Here is a 17,166-nt window from a genome sequence, read left to right as displayed (position 1 = left end):
TATTTCCTACCAACTTCCTGCTAACTCCCCATAGCTGCCTTGCGCTTTGTTTTCTTAATTTTCTGCTTTCTATCTGTCTCATCTCTGTTTTTTTTTCATTCATTTTCCAAACCGTCTCAATCTTCCCTTTGTTGCCATATAAATTAATTGCTCCCGTTCACTTTTGCTCCACCTCCAGTCCTCCAAACCCTCATTTCTCAACATTGCTGTCCTGGTTGTCCCCTCCCCCTCTTCTCTGCCTTCTCCAGCCGGTTGTTCTCATCCATCCTCCCACAACCAGGAGTCGGACAGATCATAGCCACTGGTCTCACCTTGTGTACGGGCACAAACCGACAGCACACGCAACGGCCGAGCATTTAACGCAACGCTTTGTCTGTGGTAGTGACTGTACCACAGCCAAGGACAAATACCAAAATGTTAAATGAAGTGAATCATTTCTCAGCACAAAATATATAAAGTATCATCATCCTCGTGTTCGCTTCCTCCTTTGTTACTAAAATGACTGACTGAGTTTAGGTGATATGAATGTGAGCCTGAGGAGTCTAGTTTCCACTCTGCAAAACAACCAATAGAGGGTATGCACGTGACGTCACCGCGGTTCCGCCCACTGAGTGGCAGAAAGAGGGACATGAGTGACAGCGTTGGCTTCAATACTGTCTAAACTGAAGAACAATATTGAATAAAAAATGGGGAAGAGCTGTTGTGAGATTGATTGTATGAACAGGTTTGAAAAGCAGTGGGAGCTATCGTTTTACAGACACCGAAAGACAAAGAAAAGAGAAGAAGATGGATCCACAAATCCAGGAAACCAAACCTAGATCTGTGGATCCTGTTTGGTGTCAGCTAACATTCATTTATGCTGAATTTTTGGCTCCAATCAGACCTGAAATGACCTATTGTTTTGGCTAACGTTCCTTCTTAGTGCAGCTCTTGGTTTCATGATCAGATCTTTCCTGGTTTTTGTCTTCATTTTGTGATTGTGAACCTTGTGCTCCTACATGATTAGTAAACTAACTGAAACTGAGGACAACCTAGTTTTACAAATACGGGGAACTGGAGAATAAAGCTACGACGGAGTATTAGGACCACAGAAGAAAAGAAAAACACTGGTCACTACGAAAATAAAGTAATAAAATATCAATATAAAACCTGTAATTTTATGAGAATAAAGTTGAATACAAAAAGAATCACAATGTTATGAGAATAAAGTAAAAACTCATAATTTAACAAAAATGTCATTCATTTATGAGATTAAAGTCGTCATATTCCGACAATAAAACCATTATATTACAAGAATAATGTGGTAATTTAAACCAGGTGGTGTAAATCTGCTAATTTCCCAGAATCCAGTGGTGCCCTGCTGGTCCACAGCAGTAGTATCTGTGTTGGATAAAGGACTGGATCTGAACTAGACTCAGTAAATCTGCTCAGTCCCAGTAGATCATACATATATTCACTGGGGTCAGTCCACGATCTACTGGAAATGACCTTTGGATCAGCTGGTTCTGGGCCCTAGTTTTGGACCCTTTGGATCAGCTGGTTCTGGGCCCTAGTTTTGGAGCCTTTGGATCAGCTGGTTCTGGGCCCTAGTTTTGGAGCCTTTGGATCAGCTGGTTCTGGGCTCTAGTTTTGGAGCCTTTGGATCAGCTGGTTCTGGGCCCTAGTTTTGGAGCCTTTGGATCAGCTGGTTCTGGGCCCTAGTTTTGGACCCTTTGGATCAGCTGGTTCTGGTCCTAGTTTTGGAGCCTTTGGATCAGCTGGTTCTGGGCCCTAGTTTTGGACCCTTTGGATCAGCTGGTTCTGGGCTCTAGTTTTGGAGCCTTTGGATCAGCTGGTTCTGGTCCTAGTTTTGGAGCCTTTGGATCAGCTGGTTCTGGGCCCTAGTTTTGGAGCCTTTGGATCAGCTGGTTCTGGTCCTAGTTTTGGACCCTTTGGATCAGCTGGTTCTGGGCCCTAGTTTTGGACCCTTTGGATCAGCTGGTTCTGGTCCTAGTTTTGGACCCTGGTTGTCAGTCCTGATGAAACCATGTATATTAGTTTCAGGTCCAAATAGCGCTGATCCCCTCCACCCTGGATCAGGTCTGGATCCTCCATGTGTGTCCACATGTCAGTGTTCATGGACCACTTGTTCTTTGGTAGCTCGTACAGATCCATGTCCAGTCCAACTGTCCTTCATTTAATTTCAGATTTCATATTTTCTCGCTCTGGCTGTGTTTACTGCTATACTCCGTCATGTTGAGCAGGTTGGTTTAAGACACTCAGTCTGACTTAGAGGGGCGTGGCCTGGGGGGAAGTGACGTATGTGCATACCCTCTATAGATCGTATAGTTCCCTGTTGGACTTGGAATGTCCTTTCTATGCCTTCGTTATAATCTTCTTCAAATCCTTTGTTTTTATATAATTCCAAGCACTGATGATGTAATAATTTTCTTTGGATTTCCTCAGATGATTTCTATGTAATGGAATTCTACGGTATTCTTATTTTGTGTTTAATCCATGCACATTTTATGAATCTTCAGTTCTGTTTCTTGGATGAAAAGATCACTATCTTTACTTTTTATCTTTGTGTATTATTAAAAAAGGAATTGTCCAGGTTCCAGTTTACCTCCCTGTTTCCAACAAAGACTGGAAGATTTTTGTTTTGTGAACCCCCTATCAAAAAAGTGCCTTCTTATACAGATACAGATTAACTTCATTAATCCCCAGAGGGAAATTCAGTTCAAACATTGTCGCAAGTATTCACTTATTTACAGGTAAATATTTGTTTGTAGTAATATTGAATCAAAAATACAGCTGCACTCTTGCCCTGTTCATGCCTGTATTAAAATCATCTGCATTTTGGTTTTTTATTCATATGTGGACCGCTCTTATTCCCAGGACTTAACCCCCTAAAACACAGGTGTCAAACATGTGGCCCGGGGGCCAAATCCGGCCCACCAAAGGGTCCAGTCTGGCCCTTAGGATGAATTTGTGAAATGCAAAAATTACACTGAATAAATGATCAATCAGTGGTGTAAAAATCATTTTAATTCAGATTCCACATACAGACTACTAGATGTCAATTGGGTCAGACCAGTAAAATATGATCACAGTAACCTATAAATAATGAAAACTGCAGATTTTATCTTTGTTTTAGTGTAAAAAAAGTGCATGAAAATGTTTATATTAACAAACTATCCTTTTACAAAAAATGTGAATAACCTGAATTTGAACATCCTGAAATGTCTTAAATGAAGTAAATGCAATTTTACCAACATTCTGCCTGTTACTAAATGTTTTGTGTATTTAATTGTAATGCACATGTGTAGCTGATAAACTGAGGCAGAATATTGTTCAAATTGCACTTGTTTTTCTTAAGACATTTGAAGTTGTACATGTTTTTCAGATTTTTAAGGAAATGTTGTAGATGTAAACATTATCATAATGTAATTTTACTTTTTTCATTGTTCTTATTTTACTGATCTGGCCCACTGCAGATCATATTGGGGTGAATGTGGAACTGAACTAAAATGAGTCTGACACCCCTGCCCAGTCACTCAGACCGCTGTGATCTGGGACGCGTGTAGCTCGAATATATATATATATATATATATATATATATATATATATATATATATATATATATATATATATATATATATATATATATATATAGCTACACGCGTCCCAGATCACAGCGGTTTATTTATATACAGGGTGGGGAAGCAAAATTTACACTGAACATTTAGTTGTTTTTTCTCAGCAGACACTACGTCAATTGTTTTGAAACCAAACATATATTGATGTCATAATCATACCTAACACTATTATCCACACCTTTTCAGAAACTTTTGCCCATATGAGTAATCAGGAAAGCAAACGTCAAAGAGTGTGTGATTTGCTGAATGCACTCGTCACACCAAAGGAGATTTCAAAAATAGTTGGAGTGTCCATAAAGACTGTTTATAATGGAAAGAAGAGAATGACTATGAGCAAAACTATTACCAGAAAGTCTGGAAGTGGAGGAAGCAACAAAAAACGGACCAAAGCTTTTATTAAAGCTCTCAAATCCAAAATCCTAAAGGATCCAACCAAATCCATGAGAAAAATGGCAATTGAACTTGAGGTAGACAACAAGACCGTTAGAAATGCAGTAAAATATGATTTGAAGATTTAAATTCTCATGACTTTCAATAAACTAATTGGTCATACACTGTCTTTCAATCCCTGCCTCAAAATATTGTACATTTTGCTTCCCCACCCTGTGTGTGTGTGTGTGTGTATATATGTATATATATATATATATATATATATATATATATATATATGCATGTTTAAAATTGAGTTGTGACATGGGGAGATCTACTGTGAACAGGAAGCATACTTTCAATGAATAAATAATCTTCCAAACACAGTTTTCCAAACTTTTTGTGCTTAGTTTAGTTCTAAATAAAATGTTAAAAAATGAAATAACATTTTATTTGATTTTAATTGCACTACCTAATATGCACCAGGAACCTACTGTTTGTTAAGTAAAGGGTTTGTCTTGTCTGATGTAAATATGTTGGCGACATACTCTGCACTTGGGGAGTACTTTTATGTCCAAAGGAACACCTTTAATTTTTTTAGCCCCAGCTGCAGACCTGACAGTTAGAAGTTACTTGGTCAGTATGGGTCGATCTGGGTCATTGACGAAGCAGACCGCTGTTTGCAGAGGAACATCCTCTATACGTTCTTGTTTTTACTGTATGCAATATAAATGTTCATGGAGACTTTAAAAAGAAAGAGTTTTTAAATCTTCTGTCTGACCACAGCTGTAGTTTGAATACACCACTGTACAAATGATGATTTTATGTTATTATTATTACTTAGATAAATGTTTACAACTGAACTATGACCAAAGGATGCTTTTCTTCCTGAACTGTATGTTCACATAATTTAAGAAAATAAAGTCAGATTCACTCACATGATGTTTGCTGTTCCAGCCACTTTCTTCCTGTTCATGTGTTCAGACTAAACCGTGGTGGATTCAGTGGCTGTTTTTGGTTGGAGGTATCTGGATAGTTCATATTTCCCCCCATGCTTCTTTCTTGCCCACATGGGGGTTGGATTCACCCCTGCTGTTCATTCCCTTCTTCCTCTGGGGATTACTTGATATTTGGTGGTGTTTTATATAAATGTGGGTTTTGTGTCCTCAGGCGAGGTCTTGTTATTTTCATCACATCTGTACTTGTGTGTTGTTTTAGCTCCCGGTGTTTGGCAATATTCACTTTTCATGTTTCACTGTGGCTTCAGGCTACAGTATTATGAGGTAATAATTACCAAACTGCTGGATGAGCTTTCCTTAAAAGCCCATGTATCTAATATTTTGCTTCAGGTTGCATCAGATTCTGAGAATATTACACAATGCAATTTCCCATCAAAGTTATTGCTTTGGAGTTTTATTACCTTGGACTGAGTTGGTTCTGTTGTGTCTTTGTCTGTTGGAGTCCTGTTTGTGTTTAGTACAGAGTGCTCAGTAACAGTCCATTCTGTTCATGTCAGTCATCCTGGTTGTCTGACTGTATTCACCAAAGCTGAACCCATGCTTTTGTCAGTATCAGTAGCCAATAAGCAGGCTGGAAATGTTAGGTTTCAGGATTTAGGTCTGTCCATCCCATTCTTGTCAGCACTGTTTCTCTTGAATTTCCTTGAATTTGATGCTGGAACCATAGACTGTGTAGAAGTGAACGGAGTCATGGAGACGTCACCTGTACATGTAATGTGATTGGACCCAGCAGTGTAAAATGAACGACATCAGAGCAACTATCTGGGAAAGAAATATTGCCCTTCTCTTTAAAAATACTCAGTTCTACTTAAGTTTGACTGAAGATTTGGATCCTGCAACAAGGAAGATCTACCTCGGTTCTTTTTGGCACTTTGTTTTTAGGAGCCATTTTAAGGTTCATTTTAAGGTTTTCCCCTCAAACACATTCCACCTCTGACACTCTTTGCAGAGGTGTAATGGTTTAATGCTGTTTAAGATGATTGTGGTCAGATTCAGACACCTTTTTCCAGCAGTGTTTCAGCACTAAAACAAATTTCTTTGTTGTTAAAATGAAGACAGACAAAAACACACTTAATAAAGTAAACGGAAAGAAATTCATTCCTTGCATGTTTTCACTACAAATATTATATGAATCTGATGGACAAACACATTGACTGGTTGGTGGAGGAATGCAGCCACAGAGCAGTGATTCTATTTTAAATGTCATTATTTCAGATATTTAAAAGATATTTTTCCAAGTGCATTGGAATTCATAGATATACACTATATTGCCAAAAGTATTCACTCACCTGCCTTGACTCGCATATGAATTTCAGTGCCATCCCATTCTTAGTCTAGGGGGTTCAATATGACGTGGCTCCACCCTTTGCAGCTATAACAGCTTCAACTCTTCTGGGCTGTCCACAAGGTTTAGGAGTGTGTTCATGGGAATTTTGGACCATTCTTCCAGAAGCTCATTTGTGAGGTCCCACACTGATGTTGGACAGAAGGCCTGGTTCTCAGTCTGCGCTCTAATTCATCCAAAGGTGTTCTATGGGGTTGAGGTCAGGACTGTGTGCAGGCCAGTCCAGTTCATCCACACCAGACTCTGTCCTCCATGTCCAAATGGACCTTGCTTTGTGCACTGGTGCACAGTCATGTTGGAAGAGGAAGGGGCCGGCTCCAAACTGTTCCCACAAAGTTGGGAGCATGGAATTGTCCCAAATGTCTTGTTCTGCTGAAGCATTCCCAGTTCCTTTCACTGGAACTAAGGGGCCCAGCCCAGCTCCTGAAAAACAACCCCACACCATAACCCCCCCCTCCACCAAACTTTACACTCGGCACAATGCGGTCCGACAAGTATCGTTCTCCTGGTGACCGCCAAACCCAGACCCGTCCATCAGATTGCCAGATGGAGAAGTGTGATTGGTCAGTCCAGAGAAGGCTCCTCCACTGCTCTACAGTCCAGTGGCGGCGTGCTTTACACCACTCCATCCAGCGCTTTGCATTGCACTTGCTGATGTATGGCTTGGATGCAGCTGCTCGGCCACGGAAACCCATTCCATGAAGCTCTGTGCGCACTGTTCTGAAGCTAATCTGAAGGACACATGAAGTTTGGAGGTCTGTACCATTGACTCTGCAGAAAGTTGGCGACCTCTTCGCACTCTGCGCCTCAGCATCCGCTGACCCCGCTCCGTCAGTTTCCGTGGCCTACCACTTCGTGGCTGAGTTGCTGTCGTTCCCAAACACTTCCACTTTCTTATAATACAGCTGACAGTTGACTGTGGAATATTTAGGAGCCAGGAAATTTCACCACTGGATTTGTTGCACAGGTGGCATCCTATCACAGTTCCACACTGGAATTCACTGAGCTCCTGAGAGCGACCCATTCTGTCCCAAATGTTTGTAAAAGCAGTCTGCATGCCTAGGGCTGGATTTAATACACCTGTGGACATGAAAGGGACTGGAACAGCTGATTCAGATTATTTGGATGGGGGAGACATGACTTTTGGCAATATAGTGTATTATCTTGCTGTTAGATTGCAAACCGTGTCTTACTGTATTCTCATGGGTGACTTTTGCCATCTGGGTGGGTCCAGACGTGATCGGCTGCTCTGGTCAGGTACGTCACACAGCTGTTTCTTCCTCAGTGATTTTGTCTGAAATCTTCAGTTCTCTCTCTCATTTTCTTCCTGTGGTTATAATGAACTCTTCTGTGTTTGTTCTTCTGTGTCTCCTCTCTGTTCCTGTAGTTTACCCATGGTTCCTGACTTGATGGAGACCTGCATCGATGACGTCCTCAGAGCTCACGTGGCCCCCGCAGTCACACCAGAGGCTTATTCCACCCCCAGTGTCAGCAGGGAGGACCCGCTCAGCCTCGCTGGTGAGGCTTCACATAACCCCACAACCCCAGAGCAAAATGGAAAACTTTGACCCTCTATGGTACCACGTTGCCCATTTTTGGCCTGTCACATCGCCACAATGCATCCCAGTAAATGATACAATACTTTAAAAAAGAGGGAAAACCAGAAGGAAACAATAAAAACACTTTAATTAGTCAAATGGCCTCCAGGAAGCCAGTTTGAAACCCTTTTTCACGTGATTTTTCTCAGAAAACAGCTCTACTGTCTTGCTGCAAAAAAAGACTTTCAAAACATTATTTCCTGTCCTTTTTCTGCCAGGAAAAAATATCCTCACACTAATAGGTGTTTAAACTTTATGTTTTGATAGTTTCATGCAATTTCTTTGCTAATTAAATTGTGGAATTTTGTTAAAATGCAGCCGTTGCTCTGAGCCAACAGTGTACCATCATGGTAAATGGCACATGTTGCCTTTAGACAACAGTGAACCATGATGGAAGCATCTGTCTGTCAGGACAACACTGACCACTGGCCTGTTTGGGTGGAGAAGAAAAGGCAGGTGCAAATACCTGGGATGGAAGGATCTAGTGAAAGTGCAGTGCACAGAATGTGCCACCTACCTGTGGCATAAGCACTGAGCAGCATCAGCACAAGTGATGGCAACACATGTCAGGAAAGACACAGGAGAGTGACAGAAAACATGCACTGAAATGAAGCAGTGATGAGCAAATACTGGAATTTAACACTTGGTTCTTGTTTTTCAAATGGGTTTGACCTTTGATGAGATAAATAGTTTAAAGTTAGTTAGACTTAGTTACACTTTACACGTTTATTTCAGTGGGTTCCTGAATGGTACAATGTTGTTTATAGGCAACATTTAGCCAAGAAACCTTTGAAGAGTTCATTTTAGAAGGTTTTTGAATTTAAAATTCCATGAATTGTGATTTCTGGTTGTTATTGAATATTTTTGCATATGTTTAGTAAATAAACAATGTTCAAATTGGACAAAAACATTCTTTTTCACTTATGAATCATTATGGTACAATGTTGCCTACAGGCACCAAACCCCAAAAATAAAAAAATAAAAAATTTTAAATTCTTCAGATTCTGTTTATTTAGTCTATTTTGAGACATAAAAACACTCCAAACATTTTTTCCCTCACTGGGATCATAATGCGTACCATAGAGGGTTAACAACCTGATGATCCAGGATGAGTGGACTGGCATTTTCCAAGCCATGAGTTTTGTTTTTTTAAGCCAGATGTAAGGATATTTCAATTAGCAAACAAGCTAATGCTGCTAAATAACTGCTTTGGTAAATGACACTTCAGTCATTTCAGCTACTTGCTAAATGTAGCAGGTAAACAGCAGTAGTGGATCTAATGAACAGACTATAACAGGCTGAATCCTGGACTAGAGCTGTAGCCATCGATTATTTATTTGATTAATTTGGACAATTATTTTAATAGATGAAAAAAATAGTAAAAATGTGAAACAGACTGTCTGAAAATGACAACTTGTCCTCTATTCTAGAAGCAGCTGAAACAACAACCACAAAAGGTATAAAAGTAAAAGGATATAGAAAAAGGCCCAGCAATGTATTTTTGTCCTCTGTGGTGGACAAGAGTGAAACACAAAGCAATAAAAAGAGGTTTTTACTGCGTCTCAGGAGGATATAGAACATTGAGTCCCTGTGAAACACAACAGCGGAACCAATGTTGGCAGCAAATTTAAGGAAATGAAGCTTGAACCAAGGATTTTGTAATTGAATCATTTTCAAAAAATCTTTCAAGGCTCCTTCATTTTTTTTAAAATTATGTTTTAAATTTATTTATATTTTTTATTGTATTTTTTTCTTTGTATTATGATTATAAATACTACTTTGTGTATATACATATGCATACATATGTATTTATGCATAATTTTTTTTGTCGTATTTCCTAGAAGTGTGGTTGGCTATGTGTATAAGCTTGGTAATATCATTATTATTATCCATTTACTTATTTACTTTATTATATTACTCCTTTTTTTCCTTCTCTCTTTCTTTTCCTTCCTTTCAGTGAGCATTATTGATACCCTTTTTTCTTTTCAAAAAAAAAAAGAGAGAGAGAACAGTGTACTTCGTACCAGTGATGTCCTGTATAATATCTTATGAGACTGTTCTGAATAAAAATTTGAATAAAAAAAATCTATTTCAGTCAGTTAATCACTCCAGCTCTAATCCTAGCATTAGCTGAAGTTAGTTACATTAGTTGTATTTCTGTGTAAGACTAATGCCAGCTTTAGGTAATGTATAAATTAAGTGTTGGCTGATGAACTTAATTAGACTCCTTCACTTGTGGATGATTTGTGAAAGCAGGTTATCATTTTTCAACTGTGGACGTTGCACATTGGAAAACACGAGGTCCTTGAGCGTATTTCCATTCAAACATGTCTTTAAAGAAAACCTCTCCCTCCATGTTTGGCAAATAATAGACAACTTAAACCAAGTACATTAGTTCACTGTCACATGTAGTTTTCTAAGGATTACTTTGTTAAATATGTGTGTTTCATTGTGCATGAGACAAAATGTTGAAACCTTTCCTTCACGTTAGTGGCATCTCTTCAGTCCATAGACCTGGAGGTAAAATGCATGTATTTAGCCCCTCAGAGTTACTGTAGATTTTCAGTGAAGGTACATCAGACTTTCTTTGTGTTTTCAGAAGCAGCAGCGCGTCTGAAACAGCTGGAACTGGAGAGCAGTCAGCTCCACTCCGCTCAGAGAAATAACATCAACGTCAACGTGGCCATGAATAATCAGGTGAGTGGGAGGACTCTGTTCCAGGGAGACTTCCTCTTTTCTTCTCAGGCTTTTTAAACAAAACCTTAACTGTGAACAGGAGGACGTGGTGAAGCTGACGGAGAAGTGCGCTCTGAGCAGTTCAGGCAGTAGTCCGGCCGCCACGCCGCTGAGAACGCCCGATGATCTGAAGAGCAACATCCTGAAAGCACAAGCCGAGGCCGCCGCCCTCAAGGTGAGGAAGAGACGATGTGAAGTCAGCACATGGGGAAGGACGGAAGACCAGTGTTCTTCAGAAGGGAATCGCTCCAAAAGGGTGCAGACAGGGTGGCAAAACAGCACCAACCAACACCAACTGAGGTGGCATCAGGGTTTTTGTATCATGAAAAACCTGCAAAAGTCTTTTGAATTTTGAAATTTCATTTTCCAGCCCTGGAAAAGTTGAGAAGTTAAGTACAATCATCATGTTTGAAAAAGAATCACAGAATTTCATTTTTGTCAAGTCAGCCACTTAGAAACTTTGTGATACAAGAATGGACTGTAAAGAAAAAAAAAGAAGAAAAAAAAAAAAAAGAAATTAAAAAACAGGACTGTAAATGCCCCAAACGTCACTGTGGATAGAAACACTCTGGATGTGACGTCAGAAAGTGCTCCAACCTGAAAAAGTAAATTTCATTCAAATACAGTTGCAGATCACATTTAACATAAGTCTGTTCAACATATTAACTAGTGTTTACTGAGTTTGGACCAAGGTTTTAATAGTTTTGGATTTTTCATTCTAGTTTAGTTTTATTTAGTTTTGACCTTTTTTTCTCTAATTCAGTTCGTTTTAATTAGTTATTAGAGCAGGTTTGCTAGTTTTTCATTAGTTTTTGTTATTTTCTAAATGCTTAGTTTTAGTTTAGTTTTAGTTTCTTTATATCTTTTCTCTTCTTCTCTGTCGTCGTATTCAAATAAATCCCAGACAGGACTCTGCTGCTTTCTCCCAACTTTAGTCTCCATGTTTCCAGGTAGAGTGGGGACCAGAAGACGACTGGAAACCACAAGTGAACACAAGTGACGGACCCTTAAATATCATATGGTGCCAGCAGCTAAAATTGCTTGAGCAAAATAAATTGATTTCATATAAATCCGACATTGACAAAGACGAAAATGAAGGGGATTTTATCCATAATTTTTATACGTTTTAGTTAGTTTTGTAAACACAGAACACAGTTTGAGTTAGTTATCATTTTTTTCTTTTAATTCTAGTTTTAATTTATTTCAGTTAACGAAAATGTTTTTACAATTCTAGTTTTCGTCATTTCGTTAGTTTTCGTTAACGATAATAACCTTGGTTTGGACTCAGCTCTTGCGGTCATTCACTCTTTCCCACGCAGATTGTTATATAATTAAAAGAATAATATACATCTACCTCACTCTCCATAAAGGTTTATTGACTGTAAAAGTAGCTGTTATTTCATGCATATGAAGTGGTTTGACTGTTTCATAACTAGGGCTGTGTATTGGCAAGAATCTGGTGATATGATAGAAATCATAATACTAGGATCGCGATACGATATATCACAATATATCATGATACTGTTAAAAAGGCAATGTTTTTGTTTGTTTGTTTGTTTGTTTTTTATGATTATTTCCTTGAAGAATTGAATTACACCAGAAATCTGCACAAATACTAAACACATTTTTATTTGATCACAACAGGATCTGATGCTATATCACAGAATGTTCCTGTGTTCAAACTGAAATTCTGTTTTACAGACATTACAGTTTCAGATCCTGTTCAAATGTTCATATTCTATTATTTCAGAACTGACATCCGAACAGTATTTTAGTTCACTCCCAACAAAGGAACTACCATCTGCCTTTCAGACAGTAAAAAGTGCTTTTAGGATGCTTCAGATAACCATTATTTATTAAAACTGTGTTGAATAATAATAAATAAGATATTAACAATAAAGAAAACTAAAAAACAACCATGAACCTCCACAATGTCTGCATTTGAATAAATACCTAATGAAATATCGCGATATATTGCAGAACCAATATTTTCTTACACCCCTATTCATAACATATTATCCATTTTTAGTGTGTGTGTGGTCTTGAACCCTGTGTCTTGGTCTGGTCCTGGTTTCAGTTCTATATGGTCTTGTTTTCATTGTCTCGACTACACCTCAAGTAAGAGTCGAAGCATTTGTGAATTGTCTGAATCTTTGCTGTCTTTCTTCCTCATTCTGACGGTGCTTTTGTGAAATTTATACCTTCCTAATTTCAGTCGGGGTCGTGTTTATTTGACTTGAACCCTCCCTATGTCTGTCCATGTTCACGTATTTGTCTTCATTGTTTCCTCCTGCTCTCGGTGTAGGGTTCTCTGGAGGAACATTCTGTCGTGACTGGAGAGAAAAACTGTAACGTACAGGAGGCGTTTGTCAGGTACAGTATGAACATACACACACTGGTATATTTGGACAACAGAAAACATATTATTCAGTCATAATAATAATTAAAACCACATATTCAACATTCATAGGTTTGTTTATTTTTAGGCCTGTGTATTGGCAAGAATCTGGCGATACAATACAAATCACAATACTAGGATCACAATACGCTATATCGCGATATATCACGATACTGTTAACAAGGTGGTATTTTTTTATTTTGTTTCTTTTTTTAAAAGATTATTTCCTGGAAATACTTATAGTGCAGCATTTGGATAAATAAAGTTTTAACATGCGGCTTTACCAGAACAAAAAACACACAAATAAATAAATAAATAATGTTTTATAGACATTACAGTTTAACCCTTTCAGACATGAATTATGACAACGTTAGCCAAGATATTTTTCCTGAGTGTTTTTATTCCTCTTTAGCCATGAAAAAAGCAATGCAAGCGAGTTTCATTTGTTTTTTTTAAGGAGTTACAAAAATGCCCACTCAGCCGGACGCCATGCATTTAATTTTTGAAGCAAAGAAACACATATTTAAAACTTAATATCAGAAAGTGATATGGAAAACTATGCAATACAAACATTCTTAATGCTGCTAATCAGATGTTTTTTTACAATTGAACATACACTAATACTAGTTATTATTCATTTCATGGAGATAATATGCAAAAAAAGCCTTTTTAAAAAAAAGCCTGTTAATTACAGTCTAATAACAATTAGCAATTGACTTACACTTAAACATGTTACTGCAGATCAGGTTTATCAAGAACAGCAAAGTTACAGTAATGGTATGAATGTCAGTGTATGAGATGGTGCATAAGCATCCACTGTGTTGCATGATATGGAACTAAAACAACCAAATCCATGAATATACAAGAGAAAGGCTTTAAATAAGTGTCCACTGTAGTGACCAGTATGCATGAAAGGGTTAAGATCCTGCTTGAATGTTCGTATTTGATTGTGAAAAGAATCCATAGTGTTCAGTCCATGAATCATCCAACATCAGAACATTATTTTTGTGCATTACCAGTATTAAAAAAAATGAACATTTGCCTGTCAGACAGTAAAAAGTGCTTTTGGGATGCTTGAATTATCCATAATTAGCATTATCAGTTTCAAAAAACTACATTTATGACCTGCAGTATCACAATAGTAATTTTGTAGTGAACAACAGAACAAAATACCCATGAATATAGAAATAAAAGAGTCTGGAAAACAAAAAAACAAAAATGAACTTCTGCCATATCTGCATTTGAATAAATACCTAAAAATATCGATACAGTACTTTTTAATACCGATACAGTATCGTGAAGCGAAATATCATGATATATTGCAATACTGATATTTTCTTACACCCGTTTCTTTTATTATTGTTGTTTCTTTTATTATTGTTTTTTAGCGCTCAGTAAAAGGATGTGTTTACAGACAACAGCCGTTATTGTTTGTGTGTCATTCTAATGAGATCAGGCCTCCTTGCCTGCTCTTCTTCTTCCTCATCCTCCTCTTCCTCCTTTCTGAGTCATGCCAACTGTCAACACACGGCCTCAGCCAATCACAGCGCTCCTTATTGCTGATAAACCACTTGAATATTCATGAGGATTATCAGCAAAGCTCATAACATTACATCAGCAGCAGCAGCTCAGCACCACAGACCCAGTGTTGTGTATGTAGATCATTTCATATTTAGAAGAGAACGAGATGCGTCACATTTCAGTTTGAATCTTTTAATGTACTTGATATTGTGTCAAAAGACAATTTTCCTCTGATAATAAAACATGGACAACAATCCACAACCATAGTGTCTGTAGTGAACGTGGAAAAACTTTCATGTTCTGCAACACTGATGTGTAATTGGAGAAACTACATGGTTGCAGACACTTTCTTTGTGATATAATAACCTTTTTTTTTATACCAACTTCTTATAAATATCTAAATCACAGGTGTCAAACATGCGGCCCAGGGGCCAAATCTGGCCCCCCAAAGGGTCCAGTCTGGCCCTTGGGATGAATTTGTGAAATGCAGAAATAGATATTAAGAAATTAACAATCCTTTTAGTTCAGGTTCCACATTCAGACCAATTCAATCTCAAGTGGGCAGGACTAGTAAAATATTATCATAATAACATAAAAATAATGACAACTCCACATTTTTCTCTTTGTAAATGTAAATATTTTCATGTATGTACACTAAAATAAAGATTAATTTTGAAAAAAAATGTGAATAACCTGAACAAATATGAACAACCTGAAATGTCTTAAGAGAAGTAAGTACAATTTTAACAATATTCTGTCTGTTATTAAATGTTTTGTGTGTTTGTAGATCCACTGTGATCTGTACGTTATAATGTACATGTAGAAATGATAAACTGAGGCAGAATAGTGTTAAAATTACACTTATTTTTTTCAGTTTGTTCATGTTGTTCACATTGTTTGAAAGGATAGTTTGTAGATGTGAACATTTTCATCATGTAAATTTACTTTTTTTGCTCTAAAACATAGAGAAAAGTTTGGAGTTGACCTTATTTATATATTATTATGTTATTATTTTACTGGTTCAGCCCCCTGAAGATCAAATTTAGCTGAATGTGGAACTGAACTAAAGTGAGTTTGACAGCCCTGTTTTAGGTCATTTCAATCTAAAAATGATCAGACCAGTAAAATACTATCAATAATAACCTATAAATAATGAAAACTGTAAATTTTTCTCATTGTTTTAATGTAAAAAAAAAGTTACATTACACAAGAATATTTACATTTACAGACGAGCCTTTTACAAAAAAAATGTGACTATGTAAAATGTCTTAAGAGAAGAGACGTTATTTATATATTATTATGTTATTATTTTACTGGTTCGGCCCAATTCAGATCAAATTTAGCTGAATGTGGAACTGAACTAAAATGAGTTCGACAGCCCTGATCTAAATGGTCAGTGAATTAAATACAGGAAAATGCCTAATTTTCACTGCAAAAATGCAAAGGATAACGGTATAATGTATGGTGATAAGTCACTTCTTAATGGTTAAATGTAAAGAAAATTTAATGTGGAAGTTACCACATAAGAATAGTTGTGGATCTTCAAGGGTTAAATCCCAAATGTGCCTGGTTTCTATCTGCATCCATGTTGACTGTGTTTGTTAAGCTGAGGAGAGGAGGTTTGACTCCACATAAAAGGATCAGTTTGATCCCCATACCCAGAGTCCTTCACTGCATAAGCCCACTAGTACGAACTGGTGTCTGATAGCAGGTGGAAGAAGCCTTCAGGGTGAATGAAAGTAACTCTTCTCTGTCCGTTAGTGGGCGTCATGACATCCACGACCAATGGGAGCTGATCAAACCAGCGTCTGCGGAGTCGACAGCAGGAGCCAGGTATGGAACAGAGATGTCAATGTCAATGGAACGTCATGTGGTTTAAAAAAGAAAAAAAATAAATAAGTGTCTTTACCAGACCTGGGGGTCACAGTCCAATCAAGTAAAGTCACTGCTGGGGGGAAAACAAGGGGGGGGGTCTAACAATTTATTCAATTTTTGATTGTCTTTAACCTAACAATCAAACACTATAATGAAAGAAAAAACTAAATAAAAAAGCTTAAAATAAGCATAAAACAAATTATAAAGTAACATTTCGGATCATTTTAAACATATGAACATACATCAACACATAACTGAATGAAAAAAAAAAAGTGTAAATTCAATGTTTAATTAAAGACCAGAACAAAACGATACAGATAGATTTCAGTCTTTAAACCAGTGGTTTCCAACCTTTTTTGTCTCCTGACCCCATTTTAACATAAATTTCTGGCGACCCCAGACATTCAAAACAGAGACACTTTTTTGCTAAAATTAATTTGGTTTTGATCATGTAATAGTTTGCTATACTATGTTGCACATAAATGCTAATTTTATAGGACATTTACGAGGGGGGGGGGTGAAAAGTTCATAGCCTGACTAAGAAGGAGTTCTTCCACAGTAATGAAAGTGTGCATACATTAAATTCAACCTTTCCTGATACTAACTGCATGGTTTCCTTCCAGATAAACCCACACTGGATAAATAATTTAGGACTTTGAAAAGTAGG

At 37.5% G+C, this 17,166-nt stretch overlaps 1 protein-coding gene across 5 annotated transcripts in view; it reads left to right on the top strand.

The window, feature by feature from the left end:
- epb41l5 (erythrocyte membrane protein band 4.1 like 5) overlaps nucleotides 1-17,166 on the top strand; it is an 81,940-nt gene that overhangs the window by 54,333 nt on the left and 10,441 nt on the right. For all 5 annotated transcript variants that reach the window (XR_003934300.1, XM_030124497.1, XM_030124496.1 and 2 more), the window contains exons 17-21: nucleotides 7,759-7,889; nucleotides 10,569-10,666; nucleotides 10,746-10,880; nucleotides 13,011-13,078; nucleotides 16,386-16,457. Coding sequence is in view for 4 of the 5 variants with exons in the window: in XM_030124497.1 (XP_029980357.1) it covers nucleotides 7,759-7,889; nucleotides 10,569-10,666; nucleotides 10,746-10,880; nucleotides 13,011-13,078; nucleotides 16,386-16,457 (504 nt within the window). In the remaining variant the exon portion in view is untranslated. The remainder of the gene's footprint in view (nucleotides 1-7,758; nucleotides 7,890-10,568; nucleotides 10,667-10,745; nucleotides 10,881-13,010; nucleotides 13,079-16,385; nucleotides 16,458-17,166) is intronic.

The sequence above is a fragment of the Sphaeramia orbicularis genome, chromosome 21 (genome assembly GCF_902148855.1).
Source record: "Sphaeramia orbicularis chromosome 21, fSphaOr1.1, whole genome shotgun sequence".
Classification (NCBI taxonomy): Eukaryota; Metazoa; Chordata; class Actinopteri; order Kurtiformes; family Apogonidae; genus Sphaeramia; species Sphaeramia orbicularis.
The sequence above is the reverse complement of the archived record's forward strand: the minus strand, read 5'-3'. Positions and strand labels throughout refer to the sequence as shown.